Below are 21,139 nucleotides of genomic sequence, written 5' to 3' on the forward strand. Positions count from 1 at the left end.
GATGGTGGCATGTGACGCACACACAGCGCCGTGCCGCCCGCTGTCCCCAGTCCACATCGCACTGGGACACTTGCCGGCTCCGCCAGCCTTCTCTGTGCCACATCTGCCCCGTGCAGGGTCCCCTCTGCCCAGCCTCTCCTGAGGCACGGAAGAATTCAGGCGGGCTGGTGGTGGCGGCTTTCGGGGAACGGGGAGGACAGGGCTGAACTCTTGAACCCGCTCCCGACCAGATGCCAAGCATGGAGCATCCCGCGGCGCCCAACGTGTGAGCAGCCCCCGGCCGTGCCAGACCCCCCTGCTGCCCTCACGGTTCATCGGCAGGACACGGGGGACGGTGTCACACGCCCCTCCCGCCACGGCGGGCGGGCGAGGAGGAAGAAATCGGTGCGAACTGCAGCCCCGAGACCATCGCGGGCTGAGTCCGCGCAGCTCATCACACCAGCTGCGATCGGGGGCGCGGGGGAAGCCGCGCTGCCCCATGCAGCGAGGTGGGACGCGGGTGGGGCTGCAAGAGCCCGCTGGACATGCCGGAGTCTTCCTGGAACATCCCTTACCCCTCCCGGGAGACCCGGCCCCGCCCGGGAGACCCCGGCCCCTCCTGGGACATCCCTGACCCCTCCTGGGACATCCCTGACCCCTCCCGGGACACCTCGGACCCCTCCCGGGACATCCTTGACCCCTCCCGGACATCCCTGACCCCTCCCGGGACATCCTTGACCCCTCCCGGGACACCCCGGACCCCTCCCGGGACATCCCTAACTCCTCCCGGGACATCCCTGACCCCTTCCGGGACATCCTTGACCCCTCCCGGACATCCCCGACCCCTCCCGGGACATCCCTAACCCCTCCCGGACAATCCCTGACCCCTGCCGGACATCCCTGACCGCTCCCGGGACACCCCGGCCCCTCCCGGCACTCCCCTTGGCCGCCGCGCGGGGGCGCTGCCGCTGCCGTGCCCGCTCGTGCCGGGGGCGGGGCCGCGGCGCGCGGGTCCATGCGCGGCCTCGCAGCGCCCCCTGCCGGGCGCGCGCGGGGCGCGGGGGCGCGAGGGCGGCGCGCGCTCCCGGCGGTGCTGGCGGGGAAGAGGCCTCGCCCACCGTGAAGCCGCTTCCGCCCCGCCGTGCCGGTACGATTGCGTCATCAGCGTGCGCCGGGCGGGAGCGGCAGCGGGAGCGGAGCCGCGGCCATGGCCGGGATACTCTTCGAGGACATCTTCGACGTGAAGGACATCGACCCGGAAGGCAAGAAGTTCGACCGTGGTGAGTTGGGCCCCGGCCCGCTTCTCCTGGTCCCCCGTCCGCCCCTCCCGCCAGCGCTGGCCCCTCCGCGTGTTGCCAGCCCCCGGAGCGCCCCGCTTCCTCAGGGCTTCCCCAGCCCGGCTGCTGTGCCCCCCACACCCCCGCGGGCCCTGTGCCGTGCATTGCCCGCCCCACCGTGTTCCTCTCCCTGCCTGTGTACACCTCTGTCAGCTGCCGAGCTCTGGCATCCTTCCCAAACCCATCCGAAAACGGCTCCGGTGCCAGACCACCCTGTTTCCACCCAGCCCTCGGGGATTTTCTCTGTCCTGGTCCCTGACTCTGCTGCTCTCCCCAGTGTCGCGCTTGCACTGCGAGAGCGAGTCCTTCAAGATGGATCTCATCCTGGACGTGAATATCCAGATCTATCCCGTGGACCTCGGTAAGCATCGGGCTGCTAGCACGGTGCGAGTCAGCCGGTGTCAGCTTGGGTGGACGAGGTTAGAGAGGATGGAGCCAGGAATTGCTGTGATCAAAGAATAAACTGCACCGGGCTTCCCTGTGCCCCTTGTCTTGTCCCCAGGTGACATGAGGTTCAGGGCACACTCAGTGTGCAGAGGCTGAGCTGGCTTTCTGGTTCACCTCCCTGTTTGTATTTGAGCTCACCTCTTTCTCCTTCCCCACAGACACTGTCTGGAAAAGCTGCTTCAGCTGGTAGTAACCAGGCTTTAAGGGAGATCTGAAATGAACTTCTGCAGCTGAATACACTAAATGCATGAAAAGAGAATATTACCATTGATGAAACGCAGAAGGGCTGAAGCTGATGGTGCAGGGGGCTCATGTACCTGCCCAGGGTCCAGCCAAGTGCTCTAGGGGAATATAAATGAATATCTTGTTGTGTCCCCTGAAAGCACCAGCAGTGGTGTCCTTGTGGCTCTGGTTTCTTCCGTGATGTGGGGAACAAGGAGACAGCAGATCCAGCGTGACCTTTCACGCATTCCCCGCAATCCTGTTGGAAGACTGGCAGCAGAGACAGAGCTTGTTTAGCACCCCCTGCCAGGGTGGCCCTTTGCCACCAGCCTGAGCTCTGGCTGTGTCTGCTGCTGCTCTGGTTGTGCTCTAACCTTCTCGCTGCTCCTCTGGCCCCTCTGCAGGGGACAAATTCCGCCTGGTCATCGCCAGCACTTTGTATGAGGACGGCACCCTGGACGATGGCGAGTACAACCCCACAGATGACCGGCCGTCCAGGTACAGGGCCCAGCTGGGTGGGGACGAGGGAAAAGGGGAAGTGCTGCAATTGAATGTTTCAGGTTGGACACTAAGAGGAATTTCTTCATGGAGGGAGTGATTAAACATTGGAGTGGGCTGCCCAGGAGGATAGTAGAGTCACTATCCCTAGAATTGTTTAAAGAAAGACTGGATGTGGTACTCTTGCTTTGGTCTAGTTGACAAGGTGGTGTTCAGTCACAGGTTGGACTTGATGATCTGGGGGAGGTCTTTTCCAATCTAATTGACTCTGTAACTGTGAGGTACCTTCTCCCAGGGGACACTGAGCGTGGGGAACAGCCAGATTTGATTCCTTGCTAACTTCAGGCTGTGTTGTTGCAGGGCAGACCAGTTTGAGTACGTGATGTACGGCAAGGTGTACCGGATCGAGGGGGACGAGACCTCCACGGAGGCGGCCACGCGCCTGTGAGTGCCTGTCGAGAGTAGGGGGACACAGTGCCCTGGGGTGGGGTGGGGAGCGCTGGGATCTCGGCTCGGGTCTCCCATGGGGTTCCCTGCTCTCACTACTCCTCTCCTCCCGCTTCAGCTCTGCCTACGTGTCCTACGGGGGGCTGCTCATGCGGCTGCAGGGAGATGCAAACAACCTGCACGGGTTTGAGGTGGACTCTCGTGTTTACCTGCTGATGAAGAAGTTGGCCTTCTAGCACACCTCTGTTGGCTGCCCCACAGACATCCAGCTGGAGCCCTGAGAGCCCACATTCTGCTGCAGCACCCATGCTGCCCAGCCTCTTCAGACCTGGGGAGGCAGGAGCAGTCTCCTTCCTCATCCCAGTATCTTCTGACTCCTGCTGGGATCCACATCTCTGTTTGTGAGGAGAGAGGTACTTGACATCTGAGTGGACACCATGCTGGGAGCTCCAGTCTTGCCTGATGGCATCTCCTCACCTTCTCCTTTGCTCAATAGCCCTGGCTCTGGCCAGGAGCAACCAGACTGGTACAGCTGCCTGCCTGCCTCTGGGGATTGGGGACCATTCCTTCAGGAATCATCCTGAGGCAGGCTGCCTTGGTTTCAATTAAATTGGGATGTTTTGTACACCTGGCTCTGCTTGTTGAGAGAGGAGGCTGGCAGGGAATGGATGCACCTGCACAGGGGCAAAGGGGGGACCCTGGCACTTCCCAAAGATGGGGAGTCCAAACCTGTGGCAGGTGGGTACAGGGAGGAGGATGGCAGCTCAGGCCCTGTGCGGGGCTGTGCTGGGGGATCCTGCAGCACTGGCGGATGCTGCGGGTGGGAGCAGGCACTGGGAAGAACTGGGAGCATGTCCCAGAGGAGCTGGCTTCTGCCTCGGGCCCAGGAACAAGGACACACACAACTTTTTAGAAAAATAGCTCTTTAATCGAAAAGCATTCACAGTAGAGGTGCCTGCCCAGATGGGAGCAGGGCCTGTGCCTGCTGGCACATGAGTGTCACTGTTTGCCTCCATGCACTGCATGGCTGATGAAGACTTGAGGAAGAGGTGCCAACCTTTTCCCCGTGGGCATCTTCCTGGGCACCCAGAGCACAGCTTAGTGTCCTGCAGGATTGCTCCAGCATCGCTTTGAGCTCTGCGTTCAGCCTCACCGGGCCCCACATGGAGGGTCTCTGCTGTCCCCTGGTCCTTGCTTGCACAAGACCTTGGCCAGGTCATAGAAGAAGAAGCTCAACTTGCCCTGTACCAGCTGCCGGTAGGTGAGGAAAATGCTGGTGATGTGGGTCTGCTCCATGGAGTGTGGGGAGCAGCTCGGCTCCCAGTGTCCTGCCTGAGGGGCGAGAGTGGGACAGAGGGGTGACAAACACCATTGCTCCCAAGCCAGCCCAGCTGGCACCTGTGCCAGGGTGGTCTGGTTCATGTGGGGAGCTCTCACCTCCCAGCTGAAGGTCTGCAGGAGCAGGAAGAAGGAGTTGGCATGTCGGTAAAGCTGGCTCAGCTGCCTGGCCCCACACTCATTGCTCACCTGGCCCTGGGCCGCTGCTGCAGCACCCACCAGCAGGGCCAGGTCACACAGGATCTCCCGCCGCTTGGTCTCGTTCTGGGGGAGCAGACAGTGACCCCCAGGGCCTCGTTGCTTCCTGTGCTCACCTTAGGTCTGGATGAGGTCCTCTACCCTCCCTGTGCCACCAGATATGCTTACAAGCATCTTGTTCAGCATTTCTGGTGCTTGTGCCAACCCAAGGTTCCTTCTCCAGTCGAGTTAGCACACCAGTGCCAGCACCCTCCTCCCAGCCCCTCTCACCGATTTGGATTTCCACTGCTGGAAAGTGAAGTCCACCAAGGGCAGCACTGCAGGGCAGCTGAGTGGAGGCAGGGCCTGGCACTGGCCCTAGTGAGGAGAGATGTCAAGGTGAGGTGCCAGGAACTCTGCATGGCCCCAGTCTTGGGTTTTATGGGGGACTGTATCCTCACCACTCCCTTTTCCATGTCCTTGGCCTCCACAATGTATTTCTGGATAAGTCTGTTGTCACAGACCAACCGTGTTGGGCTGGCACGGTCCTCTTTCACGTGCAGGAGGAAGGATGTGAGGAGGAGCAGTCCTGGAGGAGATGGGGTTGCCTTGTGCCCTGTGCCAGCCTCCCCGGGCAGTACCAGCCCAGAGTCAAGCCCACAGTGGCATGTCCTCTCCCCAGCTCTTTGGTGGCCTTGATGGCCCCATGGGGGGAGTGCAGGGGGAGGTGTGAGTGGCTGAGGAGGGCCCGGTGCTGCTCTCCAGTCCAGCCAGCAAGGGGGAGAGCCGCATTTCTGTGCCGGTGGTGTGTGCCAAAGGGCTGCACAGCCATGTCTGCCAGGTTTTTCAGCCGTGCTCCAGGCAAGGAAGCAGGGCTGTACTGCCTGTGCAGAGCAGGGCCAGCCCTCCGGATCCCTGCCAAGAGCAGTTCCAGGCGTCATGTGCACTTCGGGGAATCCCGGCCTGCAGTGTCCCACAGGGAACATCTGCTCCTGGCTGCTGCGCCGGCTGAGTGCTCCCCTGCCGGCACTGCCTTCCCCAGTGCTGCTGCACACCGCTGTGCCCAGCAGCTGCCCACCCTGCCAGCTTCTCCAGTGCTCTCTTTGCATCCTCCTGCCTGCCTCATTGCCTGCCCCGGCACTGCACCTGTTCCCAAAATCCTCAGTGCAGACTGTTTACCTAGGATGGACATGGAGAGATGCTTGGTTGCCCTCACATGCTGGCGGTGGCCAGGTCCAAACAGCCCAGAGCCACCCTTGAGGTTTGATACCCATCTGTGGGATTCAGCATGCAGGGGACACTCTGGCTGTGGGGCCACAGTATCCACTGTCCCTTCCTGCGCACCCAGTCCCCCCTTTTAGCCACACACTCACTGTTCAGCTCCATGCTCGGCTGAGGGCTTCGGCCCTGCATCTTCCACCCTGGGGCCAGCGGCTGCTCCCTGGCTCCCGTCGCCCTTCCATGGAGGGCGGTGGTGGCGCGGGTTGCCCGCGAGCCGCCCAGCCGGGCCGGAGGGCCGGGGGCCGGGAGCGGCCCCGGGACAGCACGGCGCGGCTCCGCGGCTCCGGCCTGGCCGCCCCGCCGAGGCAGCACCATTTCCTGTTGTGTCGCCGCTGACCTTCCAGCAAAATCACAGCAGGGGCCCCGGGCCCGGGGGAAGGCTTCCTGCCTCTGGCCGCTTCCTCCCTTGGCTCGGGGCGCGGGAAGGGCGTCCCCGGGCGCCCTCCTTGGCTGCTCACCTGCCCGCAGGCTGAGCGCTCAGCTGCCAGCACCGCAGCGGTCAGTGCCTCAGCTGTGCCTGTCCAGGGGTAGAGAGCGGCCCTGGTACCTGCAGAAGGGATGGCATCAGTGACCCTGCCTGGACAGCCCCGGGAACAGCAGCCCTAATGGAGTCCTGCTCCCGGCTGTGGCAGCCAGGTGTGAAAGCCTCCAAAAACCCTCTCACAGAGGTGAACATCATCCATGGTGCCCTTTATCCAGTTAGATACCATCCCTATTGATTTTTATACAGAGGCATGCCCTGACCCCTGCAGCCACCAGAGGTGACTTAGGGGAGCTGAAGATCCCTGAGATGGCTGTGGTTCATGGGATCCCTCTGAGCTGGAGAGGGTGATGAATCACAGGGGCCATGGCTAGTGCATGGCCCCAGGGCTGTTTTACCGGGGGTATTGGTTGGGAGTGGGCTGGGAGAGGCCCACTGATGCCCCCTCCCTGGCTAGGAGAAGCACCAGGGGCCTGTTCAGCACCATGCCCTGGCATTGCTATGACGTTCCCTGGCAAAGTCAGCTCTGTCTGGACGCTCTGGCAGGGGCTGCACGTCCCCACGTGCCCACGTGTACGTGTGCACATCCACCACGTGCACCCTCAAACCTGCGTGTACACACGTGCACTTCCTTGGCACACATCAGGGCATGCACTTGGATAACCCTCCACTCTGGCAGCCCCCCACGGCTTCCCTTTGGGGACACCCCCCTCCCAGCACACATCCTCTCGCTCCGTCTCCCTGCAGCGCGTGTTTCCTTCTCACACCGCGGCTCTCGCACACTCTCGCACGTTCCCACCCCTGTCCCTGGGGACGGTGATTCCCGGCAGCGCCTGGCCGGGTGACAGCAGTTAAAGTAAACACCCCAGCCGTGCTCCACCTGCCCCGTGCCCTGCTCAGCCCACAACAGCCCACCTTGCAGGGTGCCTGGAGGGGCAGTCCAGAGGGTGCCATCACCACGACTCCAGGGACAAGACTGGCAGCCCCGGCTCGGCTGGGCACAGCTGGCAGCAACGGGACCGGTGAGCACCGGGGTCAAACACCTCCAGGCTTCCTCCACACGGCCGTGGCCCTTCTGCGGACGTGACAAGCTGCAATCACGCCCGCAATCTCACCCGTCAACACCCTGTGCCAGCGCTGGCCTCGGGCCTGACACTGTCCCCACGTCAGTCCCTGCCATACCCCCACCATGTCCATTCCCTGTCCCTCCCTGGGTGCAAAGTCATTGGCAATGCCAGGCTGGAGAGCTGCGGTGCCCTGCATTGCTTCTTGATTAGGCAAACAAACCCATCAGGGGAAACTGGAGAGCAATTGGAAACTGGAGGTCTAATGGACCCCTATGGACAGCCTTAGGTGCCCTCAATAGTCCCTTTACTCCAAAATATTCCTTTTCAACAATGACAGAAGCTAGCAGGCAGCATGAGCCAGTGCCCGTGGGCAGCCTGGTATTCCTCTGCTGAAAAGGCAATGCCAGCATTTGCTGCCCGTGCCAGGGGGGCAGAGGAGGATGTGGGGGAGAGCCCCGACTTCTGGCCCCAGCCCGATCCCACGGATGTTGCGTGCTGTAGAGGGAGAGAGTGTGGTGGCAGTAAGTGAGGTACAAGGACCCCAGAGGGGCAGCCCGGGCTCTGGCAGGGGACAGGAAGCCAGGCGGGGGCCGCGGGGCTCACAGCTGGCCGGATCCCGGTGCCAAGATTCCCACCTCTCCTTACAGGGTGCAAAGTGCTGGGAATCCCGCTGCAGGGACAGCCGTTCTCACCCACTTTGGCAAGGTGCTGAAGACAGCAGGAGGTGCCAGGAGTCAGGGAAGGGGGGGAAGAGGAGGAAGATGTCGGGGTGCGGGGGAGGCTGTGGTTCGGTGGCACAGCTGCTGTCCCCGAAGGCCACCCAGATGTGCTCGGGGGGCACCCCCAGGATGTCAGGGCTAGCATGGGAAGCAAACCTGGCCTTCCAGGGGCAGGGAGGGGGGTCCCAGCCCCCTTTGAAGCCCCCATAAAAGGGTCTGGCATAAAGGAAGGAGAAAGTCAAAGGAACAAAGAGAGCGGCTAATCCCGGCGTGAGCAAACAGCCCCGTTTGCTCAGGGCACAGCTGGCTCCGGGGCCAGGGAAAGGAGCACAGCGGGGCTCTACGGGTGCCAGGCAGCGGGGGACCCTCCACCCGGGCTGCCCCTCCCCGAGCACGGGCAGTCCCGGGAGCAGGGTCCCTCCTGGACCCTCCGAGCTTTTTTACTACGTATGCAAATTGCCAATAAACATCCGTGGCAAATCCTTCTCCCCGTGCAACCTGGTCCTTGCACTGCTCCGAGACAGCCGTCCCAGGAGAACACCCATGCTGCCGGGTAGACGGACTTGGTCAGGGTGCAGCAGCTTGGGGGTGAAGGATGGCAGAGTTTTACTTTTCCCAATTTTCAGCCAAATGCTGCCCAGCAAGCCAGCACAAAGCCCTCGGGGCTGCCCAGAGGATGTTCACAGGCAAACTCTCCTTGCCTTGGGCAAGGACTCCTAATGCCAGTGGCTCTGCTGGCATCTGGGGCGATTCCTCTGTGCCTCCTTTACCATCCCACTTGTCAGCCAAGCTTCCCACTCCAGCGGGGCACACAGAGTGTTGCTGGGAGGGCACCTCGCCCTCCGCCTCCATCTCGTGGAGAGGAGAAGGGGTTAATGCCAGGCAGCTGAGCCGCAGGTGGGCGCAAGAATGAAATTCCTTCTCGCTGTCCTGCGAAGTCTGGGCACAAATATTTGCCTGCATGTCCGGTGGGGAGGGGGGAGACCACCATCGCTTCTGGGAGCTTGCTAATCCCCATGCCAAACAAGGCCCCCACATGCCCCACATGCCCCCCGCCTTCCTCCTGCTGGGGTCACCCTGCAAAGCCTTTGAGGAGGGGACATTTGGGGTCAGAGGGACACCAGCACCTCTGGGTGCTCCTATGAGCAGGGAGCACTACGGGGTTGACCGGGCACTGGGAACAGGTATCTTCAGGGACACTGCCAGGATCTGCTTGGCATGGCAGATGAGTCTGGTTTGGGGTTTCAATTCCTCTCCCCGAGCTGGCCACCACAGCAGGATAAGATGAAGGCGAAAGCCCCAGCCATCCCAACCATGTCCATAATAAATTCCATGTGTTCACAGGCAGAAAATAGCCAATTTTCCCTGCTCCTTTGCCCCCCCAAACTGCATCCCCCTTCTGTACCTACCACCCCCGAAAGTCCCTCCATCCCCAGACCCCCCTGGCCTTCATCTGGGATGGCCCAGCCCTGCAAGTCGCCTACCAGTTGTGCAAATATTGCCGGAATGGCTGTAATCCCTGTGTCACACGTGAATTATGAGATATTTCCACCCATTACGACAGCCCCCCCGCCCCCCGCCCCGCCGCGTGTGTGTGAGGCCGGGGGGATTAGACACGGCACAAGCCACACTCGGCACAAAGCTTTGGGGCGGCTGACGGCTCTCTGCATCCCACAACGGGGCGGAGCAGTCGAGGGGGGCTCTTTTTGGAGAGAGGGGGTGCCCCACATGCCTTCCCGTCTTTAGGCTTGTGCCTGGAGGGGGTGTTGGGGTGTCCAGAAGGCAGTGGGAGGCTGTGAGAAGGGGGGCCCAGGGCATGCAGTTTCACCACGACCCCATCCCTGGGGAGCAGAGGCTCCTTCCTGTCGCCCTGGGCCGGGCTCATGTTCAAAGCCGCGAGCAGGCAGCAGCTAATGAGGGCAGACAATGGGAGCTGCGTAGGGCAGAGCTCGGGTGAGGGCCTGCTGAGACACCCCATGCCAGGCATGGCATAGCCCTGGCACCACGATCCTCTGCAATACTGAGTGGGACCCTCACCACTGGGCAGGGCACATGCCCACAAAGCCCCTGCAGAACTACAGGCTGCTCTGTAGGGCACCGTGGGGGAACCCCACCTGTACTTTGCTGGGACAGGAGACACCCATGGTGTGTCAAGCCAGTGCCCACCCTGGGAGGAGGTGGTGGAGGGATGAAGGTGCCAGGCTTGACGCTGCCCCTGGCCAGCCGTCTCCACCGCGGTGCAGCTCCAGCTGCCCACAGCTGGCAGCCCCGTTGGGGATGTGCCGGCTCCAGGCCCAGCTCTGGAGCCTCAGAGGTGCCTTTGTGCACGGCGCTGCTCCTCGCACACATGTGCAAGCTCTGGGAAGCAGCTGCTGGGACTGGGACCCTTTACCAGCGCTGCTCTTGGCTGGCATCATCCCCTCTCCAAGAGCACAGGGAGCCCCAAGGCTCTGCCAAGCCACTGCTGCCTATTAATGAGGGCACCCCTTGGCATCTCCAGGGGCAGCCCAGCCTGTGCACGGCTGGAGCATCCTTTTCCTCCCTGCCCACTTGACCCCACTCCCCCTCCCTGGGTGGGAATGCCCAGCACCCTCCTGACCTGACAGGCCCCATGACACCCTGCTCCCAGCCTGGCAGTGCCAGATACCCTTGCAGCCCCTCTCTCCCTCACGCTGCCTCGGATTCCCTAGTGCTGAGGGGCTGCAGCCAGGCGGGATCCCCGTCTCTCCTTTCCCTGGGAAAGGGGAGGGAGCTTCCCTCATCTCTTCCCCGTGTCCTGCAGACGAGCCAGGAGACTGTGACGAGCTCTGGGTGCACAGAGCCAGCACCGGATTCCTGGCATCGGCGGGACAGCTGGGAGCCATCGCCCGCCTCCTCCCTGCTCAGCCCCGCTCGCGTCCCGCAGTCCCCAGAGCCGCTGCCGCGCTGCAGCGGGCACCGTGCAGCGACGCTGGCACAGCCACACGGCCCCCAGCCCTTCCCTGCCCCCCCGGCCAGCCAGGACGGGACAGAGGAGAGGGGACAGGTCAGTGACACGGCTGGGGACCGCGGGGAGGGCACAGGGCCGAGGGGTGCCATGCTGCCAGGCATGGTCGCTGCCCGCAGAACGCACTTGCGAGCAGCAGTGTGTCAGGGACAGCCATGCCCGGGCGAGGCCCGAGGTCCTGGCAGTGTCCCAGCCCTGCCAGCCAGCGGGCTGTCCTGCCGGGGTCAGCCCGGCTACTCCTTGCTGCCTTCTGCCAGCTCCTGCCACGGGCCAGGTCCCCGCAAGGCCAAGCCCCCCTGCCCTCCCCGGGAGAGGTGTCGCGCTGCACGGAGACGTGTGCCAAACCAGGGTAGGGAAATGGGATGGGGCAGCCATGGAGAAGCTGGGGACGGACAGCCCCATGCAGGCACTGGGGCACGGGGCGGTGGGCTGCAGCCCCCCCAGCTGCTCGCTGGGCTGCAGGGAGGCCCAGGAGGAGATTTCTGGGGAGGCAGGGGCCTGTTGTGCTCCAGCTGTGCCGTGTTTCCCTAGCTACACCGCGCAGCTGGCCGGGTGTTTGCACCGCCCGGAGTTGATTTTGGCAGCCCCGCGCTTCCCCCTCCTCCCCTCCCCACCCGCCTTCCCCCTGCCGGGCTCACGCCTGCCTCGCACCCATCACCATCAGCCTCTCCCTGCCACCCTCGGCGGGGGTGGCAACAGGGATACGGGTGACACAAAGTGCCCCCACTCCTCATAGACTCCCCCTCCCTTAAATTCATGCCTCAGTTTCCCCAGGTGGATGACGCTTTCCCCAGACTTTTCCGCGGTACCCACTCACTACCAACCTCTGCCACCCTTAGCAGCCCAGGTGTGGGTAAAGAAGGGGACTGATGCTCTCACAGCATCTCCCCTCCAGAGGCCCCTTCTCTTCCTGGGCGAGGGAATCCAGGCATCCGGGCTCCTGTTCCCCTGCAGCCCCTGTCACTGGCGGGCAGGAGCCCAGAGTCCCACTCTGGAACCACGCTCTGCCCAGGATGGGCAGCAGCTGGGGAAATTTAGGGATGTGGAAGTCACGAGCTGGAGGGGCTTGGTTGTGCCTTTGCAGAGAGCAGTGTGGGCTGGCGAAGGGGGCTGGCTCCTTTGGAATCCATGCTCGGGGGTGCTGAGTGGATGGAGGAAGGTCTGGCTGCAGGGGAACAGTGGATGGACAGTGCCTTGCAGTGCCCTTGGTCCTGGGGTGCCAAGGGTCCTGGAAGTGGATTGAGTGGATGGAGTAGTGCCCAGGATGTCTCATGCCTGAGGAATGGGAGGCAGTGAGCCCTAGAAGAGCTCATGACTGAAGGTAGACTCCACGGATTTGGGGACACCAGGATGCTCTGTGCCCAGGAGATGCCCCATGCCAGGAAAAGTACACAGATTGAGGAATCCATAATTTGAACGGTTGTGTCCTGCAAATGCCATATTTCCGAGGGGGTTTATCTGGATGAGAAGGCTCCTGTGGGGCTCATGCCCTTGAAGAGGGGAATGTGAATGGGGGTCATATCTGGGATGTCCACTGATCAGGAACACCCAGGGTCTGTGGAAGGGGTGTGACTGGTGGTGTTGATATCTCCACAATGCTTTATATCCCAGAGGATGCTGTGTGAATTGGGAGGGGATATCTCCAGGATGCCCAAAACCTGAGGGTGCCCGATGCTCTCAGGGAGGGTTATATCATAGAATCTTATCATAGACTGGGCTGGGTTGCAAAGGACCGTAAACATCATCTACTTCCAACCTCCATCCCTCAGCTCCATGCCCTGGGGCTGGCATATGAGTAGGATGCTCTGCAGTCGGGGGTACGGCATGCCCGGGGAGAGGGAGAGCAGTGAATGGGGGAGATCCCCGGGACATCCCGAGCGCGGGGGTCCCCCCTGCCTGGCAGGGCAGCCGCGAGCCCCGGGTGCCGCAGGACGGGGCAGGACAGGACGTCCCGTGCCAGGCGGGGGCGGCGGGCCCGGGGGTATGTGGGGGGGGTCGGAGCGCGGCGGGGGGCGCATCCCCCCCGGCCGGCCGCTGCCTGCGCCTCATTAGCGGGGCCTTTGTTTGCACAGGGCTCGCAGCTCCCGCTTGCCCATGCCGCCGCCTATAAAGCGGAGCCGGAGCCGGCAGCCGGGCAGAGGCGGCGGCAGCGCCCGGCAGCTCCCGGCCCCCCCTCCCCGCCGCCGCCTCCGGTCCCGGTCCGCCCGCCCCGGCCGGCCGGCACCATGCGCGCCGCCGCGCTGCTGCTGCTCGCCCTGCTCCCGCTCCGGCCGCTGCCCGGCCGCGCCGCCCGCCCCAAGCTCGCCCTGCCCATCCGGCCCGACACGGAGCCGCTGCCCCCCGGCGGGGCGGCAGGTAGGAGCCCCCTGCCCTGCACCCTTCCTTTCCCCGCTCCGCGCACCCGCTGTCCTGTACAAGCCGCTGCCGCACTCCCCATCACGCATCCCGCGTCGGGCACCCCCTCCCTGCCACCCGCACCCCCGTCCGTGCATCGCATGCCCGCACCCCCCTTCCTCTGGCACCCCGCGTTCCGCCCCGGGCCCCCCGGCACTGGGACCGGCACTGGGACCGGCACCGGGAGCGCAGCGGGCGGCGGGGCGGTGCCGGCCGGCCCGGGGCTGCGGCAGGGGGGTGCCCGCGGCCCGGAGGTGACCGGGGACGGCGGTGGGTGGTGGTGGGGTCTCCGTAGGCTGCGCATTCGGGGGGCACTTTTATGCTCTGGAGGAGACGTGGCACCCGGACCTGGGGGAGCCCTTCGGGGTGATGCGCTGCGTTATCTGTCACTGCGAGCCGGTGAGTGCCCCCACACATCCCTTTCCCTGGGAGACCCCCCAGGACCCGGGTCTGCTGGGGAGGGGGCTGGCAAGCAGAGAGTTCGACCCCTCTGTTCAATACACTCCTCTCCTTCCCATGGAAGAGGGAAGCGGGATTCCTTCAGCCAGCCGGACACCTGGATGTCCTCCCCCGCGGCAGGAGGGAGGAGAAGGGGGGTTTAAAGGATCAGGCTTCATTCTTCCTCCCGCTCCTCGGGGATGGCCTCCGGCCCCCCTCCCTCCCTCCGAGCAGCTCCCCGAGGCCGGGGCTGGCGGGGCCACGCACAGCTGGTCAGGAGGCTGGGGGCTGTGGGGAGGGGGCCCGGGTTTGGCTGCCATACAGGCATCTAGGGACTGTGCAAGGTGTCCAGGGCTCCAGATGGAAAGGGATGGGGGAAACCAGGCTGTGCCGGGAGGGCATGACTTGGCACACCTCGAAATGGCCTGGCACACCTTGGCACGGCTCTCTTGGGGTCTTCTTGGCCCCCCCACAGCAGAGAAACCACCGGGGGAAGCCCGTGGGGAAAGTGAACTGCAAGAACATGAAGCAGGACTGCCCTGTGCCTGCCTGTCCCCGGGCCACGCTGCTGCCTGGACACTGCTGCCACACCTGCCCCAAAGGTGAGGAAAGTGGGTGCTTCTCTGCAGGGAACCCCCACCAGTCCTCCAGGATCCCCTGTTGGCCTGGGAAAGGGGGCAGGGCTAGTCAATTTGTTATGAAAGTCACCAGTGCCCATGATATGATGGGCAGGGGAAGTCCTGATGGGAACAGCCTGAAAGGAGTGCAGGGAAGGCAAAGTGCCTGTCCTCGTGCCCATGCACAGCATGCCCAAGCTAGAGCCCCATAGTGATTCAGGGCACGTCTTGGTCTATCTCAAAAGGGGCGATTTATTATTGTCCCCCACCCCAAGCTCTTGTGCACAAGCAGCCTGGTGTGATGGTCTCCTTCTGTGTCCACCCCATGCCAACCTTGCCAGGCCCCCCAGAGAAGAGCCCTGCACTCCGCTTTGACACCTTTGAGTACTTCCAGGACAAGGAGGATGACTTGGACAAGCCCTACAATGACCGCTCCTACCTCAGCTCTGAGGGCCTGGCTCGAGATGATGCCCGCACAGGTGAGCGCCCCACCCAGACAGCAGCAGTGGGGGGCACCTCCCACGCTCCCCCTCAGCAGCAGCATCTCCCCCCCAGAGTTTGTGGCCTTGCTGACGAGTGGCCCAGAGCCGTGGCACCCCACATCCAGCGCCGTGGCCAAGGCTCGCTTCACGCTGCTGCGCTCCTCCCTGCTCTTCTCCATCAGCTACGAGCGGTGAGTCCTGTCCAGCCTGGCACAGCAGGCAGATATCTGGAAAAGGAGGGGGATGCAACAGTGCTTGTGTCTCAGTTTCCTTTCTGATATCCCCCCACGGTGTCACAGCCTTGCACTGACAGAATGAGAGATTTGGAGAAGGGGGGCAGTGTGCTGGGTTCCAGCCTAGGTCAGCGGCCAGAATTTCGGCACACCCACAGTGTCGGCCCTGCCTCACCCATTTGCCTCCAGATCTGGACTGGGAACACATGGGAACGGTTCCAGGGCTCCCGTGGGTGCAGCTGGCAGAACGGCTGTGCCATCCTGCAGGCTCTGCCGGTGGGCAGTGCCTTGGCACTGCTGCCAGGGTTCCCCATCCTTGCCATGCCCTCCCCGGATGCCCACCAGCAGCAGAGCCTCTCCTCTCCCTCCCTCCTTCTCGCTCCAGTTTCTTCTGCTCTTCCTCGCTTCCAGGCCCCTTTGCATAGTAAAGTGGTGACTAATTCCCGGCTCTGACAGGGGGAGCCAAGCAGAGCCGAAAAGACTTTTTATTTACAGCCTGAACACTCAGCTCCCAGCGGGTCCTGCCATGGTGTCTTTCCCAGCAGAGACCCTCATCCTGCTTTGTACCAGTTAGACTCCGCTCCAGCACAGGGGAGCCCAGAGAATCCATGCCAAGCTGGCATTTGGCAAGACAGCAATGTTGGGCTAGTCCTGGAATGGGCGGGCAGAGCCTAGCACTTGGCACCCCAGGAGAACAACATCCTTCTCCCCCCACCCCTAACCCCGGTGACCCCCGCACGCCCTCCCCGACACACCCTGTGCCTGGAGCTGAGTGCGGGTGAGCCGGGGGAGGGGAAGGGCAGTACGTGGCCCTTGCTCACCCACCGGATGCCCGCAGGCTGGGGCGGCCGAGCCGGGTGCGTTTCAGTGACCCCGAGGGTAACGTGCTGTTTGAACACCCCGTGCAGAAGAGCGCTGCCTCCGAGGACGGCATGGTGAGAGGGCTGGGAGGGCAGGGGGCACGGTGCCTCTCCAGACCCCTGTGGGTGCGGTGTCCCCCAGCCACCGCCCAGCCCTTCCATCCATCACCTACAGCTCTGCGGAATGTGGAGGACGGTGTCCAAAGCCAACGTCCAGCTGCTGCGGGGGGAACAACTCCGTGTGTCCCTCGTCACCCGGGCACAGCCCTCCGGAGAGGTCCACGGGCATATCCTCAAGCACCGGGCATTGTTTGCAGGCAAGTCCAGCTCCCGCATGTGCAGCCGGTGGGTGGCCAGCAGAATGTCCCTCACGCCCCTGTCCCTGCACAGAGACATTCGGTGCCATCCTGACCTCGTCGGACCCCTTGCACCTGGGTGCCGGGGGCATGGCAATGCTGACACTGAGCGACACCGAGAACAACCTGCATTTCATCCTCATGGCCCGGGGGCTGCTGGAGCCTGGAGCAAGGGGTGAGAGCGGGGAGAAGGGGAGGGAGGCACTGGCCAGAGGGGCTGCGTAACCTGAAGGAGTGCACGGCATGTCTGCAGCTCAGGATGCATGGGTCAGGATTTGTGGGGTTCAGGATGGGTGACTAGGCTGGGTATGGAGCTCAGGGTGGGTATTGGGGCCGCGTGTGGGGTGGGGTGGAGAGCGAGGTGCGCATACATTGTATGTTGTATGATTTGGGGTGTGTATGGTGGGGAGGGGATTGTGTGCACCTGTGCAGGGGGTGGGGCAGGGGTACTGCAGAGCACATGGGGTGTGAGGATCATTGTGCAAGAAGGATAGGTTTGTGACGTGGGTTTGCAAGGATTTAGGGGGTGCTGAAGGTAATGGTGAGGGTCCAGGCACACAGGGGCAGGCAGCTTGAAGGGGTTTGGAGGTGGTAGGCACAGAGATGGGGTTTGACAGTGGTTGCAGACCCCTGGTCCAGTGGGTGCACTCCCCTCTGCCATGTCCAGAATCCCCGTGGGTTCCACTGAGGGTCCGCATCCTGCACCAGGGCCAGACGCTACGGGAGGTCAATGCCAACATCACTGTGGAGGTAAAGCATTCCCTTCCTCCATATGCCCTGGCAGCCACGGTGCCCAGAGCCCCAGGGCTGATCCATGGCTCTCTACCCCTCCTGCCAGGACCCCGACTTTGCAGAGGTGCTGAATGATCTGTCTGCCCAGGAGCTGCAGTGGCTGGTGCAGGGGCAGCTCCGCATCGTGGCTGAGACAGAGGGCCGGCACGCCCGGCGGCTGGCTGGCGCCATCAGCACCCGCCGCAGCTGTGACAGTGAGCGCAGGGCAGGCACCCCGGGGGGCAGGGGGATTGCTGTGCTCACCCCCATGCCAATCTCACCCACCCTTGTGCCTCTCTCCCCGGGCTGAAGCCATCCAAAGTGTGCTATGTGGAGCAGACGCTTTGCAGCCGACCAAGACCGGGGCTGTGGGCTCAGCCAAACTGGCACTGCATGAGAATGGTACCCTGGAGTACCAGGTGAGTGGTGGGCACCCATTTCCCTCTCGAAGGTCCCAGGTGTATCTGCCACCCTGGCACTGCCCCTTGGCACCCCACCCACAGGTGCAGGTGGTGGGCACTGCCAGCGAGGTGGTGGGCATCACACTGGAGACCAAACCCCGGCGGAAAAGCAAGAGGAACGTCCTGTTTGACATGACACCCAGCTACAAGGATGGGCTGGTGAGCACTAGTTGATGCTGGGAGGGGTGGCACAGGGACTTTGGGTGAGTCCCTGTCCCAACCTGCGTGCTCTCACACTGGTGGCAGGCCTGGGGTGCCTGGCAGAGCCCCAGCGCCCGCGATGCCCACATGCTTCTACAAAATGAGCTCTTCCTCAACGTGGCCACCAAAGACTGGGCAGAGGGTGAGCTGCGGGGTCAGATCATCTCCCTGCCCTACAGTGGACTGCTGGCCCGTTACACAGGTACCAGGGACACGTGGGGTGGCAATGGGGGGCAGTGGTGCAGCCCTCCCACACACCACCCACACCCTCCCACGGTCCCTGTCTGTGCACAGAGATGCCCGTGGCGCTGGCAGGGCAGCTGGTGTCGCCCCCAGTGCACAGTGGCGCTGGGGGGCATGCCTGGCTCTCGCTGGATGAGCACTGCCACCTGCACTACGAGATCTCGGTGGCGGGGCTGGGACGCCCGAGCGATGGCACCGTCAGTGCCCACATCCATGGGGTGGCCGAGCTGGGGGAGATGGGCACCCGCCCCCACCAGCACAAGCGCCTGCTGAAAGGCTTCTACAGCACTGAGGTGAGGTGGGCACCCATTCAGGGCACCAGCAAGGGCTGGGCCAGACCTTATCCCCACCCTGGTGCCCCTCTTGCCACGACAGGCTCAGGGGGTGGTGAAGGACCTGGATGCCGACCTGCTGCAACACCTGGCTCAGGGCACTGCTTTCCTGCAAGTCAGCACCAAAGCACACCCCAATGGGGAGATGCGGGGACGGGTAGGTCCTCCTCAGGGCAGAGCACCCCTACTCATCCCCACTGCTGCCTGCAGCCAGGTGGCACTGCCTGGAGCAGGGTGCAGGGACACAGGATCACTCTGTTACAAGGTCCCTGTCAGCAGCACAGCCTGATGTGTTTTGTGGTCATGGGTGACTCCTCCACTAGCCCTGACCATGGAGGGCAGCCAAGCTTGGGAAGTGACCTCCTGCTCACTGCCCCTTCCAGGTGCACATTCCCAACCAGTGCCATGCAGGAGGGACCCGCCTGGCCCCAGGGGAGTCCCTGGGGAAGGCTGAGCTCTCTGAAAGCACCAAGACCAGGGACCTGGAGCAGCTGAAGAAAGACCCCAACTCCTGCTTCTTTGAGGGTCAGCACCGGGCACATGGCACCCGCTGGGCACCTGACTATGACAAGAAGTGCTCCATCTGCAGCTGCCAGGTACGAGCTGGGGGTTGTGCTGAAAGGGCAGCACCCATCAGTAATGCCCCTCTGTAATGATCCCCATCCCTGCTGTCCCCAGAAGCGCACAGTGATCTGCGACCCCATCTTGTGCCAGCCCCTCAACTGTACCCAGCAGGTGCACCCCGAAGAGCTGTGCTGCCCCATCTGTGAAGGTATCTGGGGGATGGGCCAGGGGGCTCCTTGTGAAAACAAGGTGGGGGTCCCTCTCAGGGACTTTGCTGCTGGCACTATATGCATTCCCTCATGGCCCTCCTCTTCCTTGTAGAGAAGAAGACAGAGCAGGAAGAGCTGAAGCTGGAGCGGGCACGGGACAGTAGCGAGGGTGAGTCTTTGTGGGCATGGGCTGAGCGGGAAGCTCTGCAAAGGCTGAGTCACAAGGGCTGTGACTTCCTTTTCTTCTTCTTCTTCCTCTTCCAGGCTGCTACTTTGATGGTGACAAGACATGGCGAGGCTCTGGCACTCGCTGGCACCCTGTCGTGCCCCCGTTTGGCCTCATCAAATGTGCCATTTGTACCTGCAAGGTGGGTGCGGGTTCTAGACTTGCCCCCCAACCTGGTCTGGCACCCGTGGGTGCTCTCAGTTCCCAGGCACTGTAGCTAAGGCTCAAACAGGGCATGGGCAGCTGACTGCCCTGTGCCTCCTGTGAGCCCCGTGCCCTCCCTGCAGGGCACCACAGGTGAAGTGCACTGCGAGAAGGTGCAGTGCCCACGGCTCACCTGTGCCAACCCCGTGCGCGCCAGCCCCTCTGACTGCTGCAAGCAGTGCCCAGGTACCTGCACCCCGTTCCTGCCCTCTGTTCTCCCTGCATAGCTCCTGTGTGCCCCCACTGGCAATGCCACAGGCTGCCCTGCCACAGGCAGGCATCCTCCCAGTGCCCTTTCCTGCAGCCCCAGAGAAGAGTGTCCCGGAGCTGGCTGACTCCATGCAGGCAGACGCACCGCGGGCGTGCCGCTTTGGGCGCCGCTGGTACCTCAACAACGAGAGCTGGCACCCGTCCGTGCCCCCCTTCGGAGAAATGAAGTGTATCCTGTGCTGGTGTGTGGTGAGTGTGCCAGCCTGGGGCAGCACCAGGGGAAGGGGAGGCAGCACTGGAGCTGCTGCCCCCCACCCTGGTGCTCAGCCCCTCTTTCTGCTCCCCAGTCGGGGGAGACTCACTGCCAGCGGCAGGAGTGTCCCCCATCCGCCTGCGCCAGCCCTGCCACGAGGGACAACCCCTGCTGTGCCAAATGCCGTGGTGAGTGCAGTGCCCACACACAGGCATCACTGCCCAAACACTCTGTGGCAGCCCCTGCACCTCCCAGTCTCCTTGGTGCTGAGCCAGGGTTGGCACAACCACCCCAAGTGCCCTCCTGGCACCTGCTGTGCCCATCTCTCAGCCCCACTTTCCCCCCCCCCAGCCCTGGATGCCCCCTCAGACACACGGGAGAAGGTCCACGATGCCAAGGTGGAGTCACGGAGCCACTGAGCAGTGACTGCTGCCTAGAGCAGAGCAAGCACACAGCAACGCTGGGGGGCAAGGGGAGCCCCACTACTTATTGCCCCTGCCCGTGCAGGGCAGGGGGCACAGAGGAGCACAGTGGGGTGCACATGGCCAGGCCCCCAGCCTGGGCACCCCATCTCAGCACGACTGCAGTGCCAGGACTGCCCTACCCACTCGTGCCAGTGGGCAGTGGCTGGGCTCACGGAGGTTGGGGCACCCACTGCCCTGCCACCCCAAGCCCCCCTGGCCGGCCAGCATCGTGCCCATGTTGTACATAGTGTAAAGTCCCTCTGGCCCCTGTTTACTGCACCCACCCTGTCTTGGCCGGGTTTCTCACATAATTTATGGTGCCAGTGGATGGGGGTCAAGATGTATTTATTAAAACCAGAGCTATTGCCTACCTGGTTCCTGTCTCTTTCTAGCAGCAGCAGGCACAGGGCTGTGCCCCTGCATCCCATGGGAGCTTGCAGGCCTTGGCATTGCTGGGATTGGGGATGTATATTTGGGGATATGAGGTGTGAAAGCCAATGCCAGGATGAGGACACCCCAATGTGCTGTGGGGTGGCACTGGAGAAGACCAGAGCAGTGTACAGTGCCCACAGCTGGAGCCGCAATGCCAACCTCTGCCCATGGTGGAGGCTGCCAACACAGTGCTTGGTGATGGTGCCCACT

At 63.1% G+C, this 21,139-nt stretch overlaps 3 protein-coding genes across 4 annotated transcripts; 2 read left to right on the forward strand and 1 right to left on the reverse strand.

The window, feature by feature from the left end:
* The first annotated feature begins 1,018 nt into the window (after positions 1-1,018).
* On the forward strand, positions 1,019-3,555 carry POLR2H (RNA polymerase II, I and III subunit H). Its single transcript, XM_056499218.1, has 5 exons — positions 1,019-1,259; positions 1,594-1,677; positions 2,390-2,483; positions 2,844-2,927; positions 3,049-3,555. Exons 1-5 carry the CDS (start codon positions 1,187-1,189, stop codon positions 3,164-3,166), a joined length of 453 nt encoding a protein of 150 aa, XP_056355193.1. The 5' UTR covers positions 1,019-1,186; the 3' UTR covers positions 3,167-3,555.
* Positions 3,556-3,841: 286 nt separating this feature from the next.
* THPO (thrombopoietin) lies at positions 3,842-7,288 on the reverse strand. 2 transcript variants are annotated; one of them, XM_056498778.1, is made up of 6 exons: positions 7,123-7,288; positions 5,819-6,273; positions 4,907-5,034; positions 4,737-4,823; positions 4,368-4,532; positions 3,842-4,262 (listed from the first exon to the last, which is right to left on the reverse strand). In XM_056498778.1, exons 2-6 carry the CDS (start codon positions 6,039-6,041, stop codon positions 4,080-4,082), a joined length of 786 nt encoding a protein of 261 aa, XP_056354753.1. In that variant the 5' UTR covers positions 6,042-6,273; positions 7,123-7,288; the 3' UTR covers positions 3,842-4,079. The 2 variants fall into 2 exon arrangements, with proteins under 2 accessions (XP_056354753.1, XP_056354752.1); XM_056498777.1 differs by lacking the exons at positions 5,819-6,273; positions 7,123-7,288 and having other exon boundaries at positions 3,860-4,262; positions 4,907-5,804.
* Positions 7,289-10,821: 3,533 nt separating this feature from the next.
* CHRD (chordin) lies at positions 10,822-20,867 on the forward strand. The gene is made up of 24 exons (XM_056498904.1): positions 10,822-11,018; positions 13,052-13,334; positions 13,669-13,772; positions 14,287-14,413; positions 14,770-14,907; positions 14,984-15,101; positions 15,982-16,078; positions 16,179-16,320; positions 16,394-16,534; positions 17,027-17,109; positions 17,198-17,345; positions 17,443-17,549; positions 17,634-17,750; positions 17,838-17,994; positions 18,087-18,328; positions 18,411-18,524; positions 18,751-18,963; positions 19,046-19,139; positions 19,253-19,309; positions 19,405-19,508; positions 19,654-19,756; positions 19,875-20,029; positions 20,128-20,221; positions 20,385-20,867. The coding sequence occupies exons 2-24, from the start codon at positions 13,205-13,207 to the stop codon at positions 20,450-20,452; spliced, it is 2,853 nt and encodes a 950-aa protein (XP_056354879.1). The 5' UTR covers positions 10,822-11,018; positions 13,052-13,204; the 3' UTR covers positions 20,453-20,867.
* The last annotated feature ends 272 nt before the right edge of the window (positions 20,868-21,139 follow it).

This window comes from Oenanthe melanoleuca, chromosome 9, assembly GCF_029582105.1.
Source record: "Oenanthe melanoleuca isolate GR-GAL-2019-014 chromosome 9, OMel1.0, whole genome shotgun sequence".
NCBI lineage: Eukaryota > Metazoa > Chordata > Aves > Passeriformes > Muscicapidae > Oenanthe > Oenanthe melanoleuca.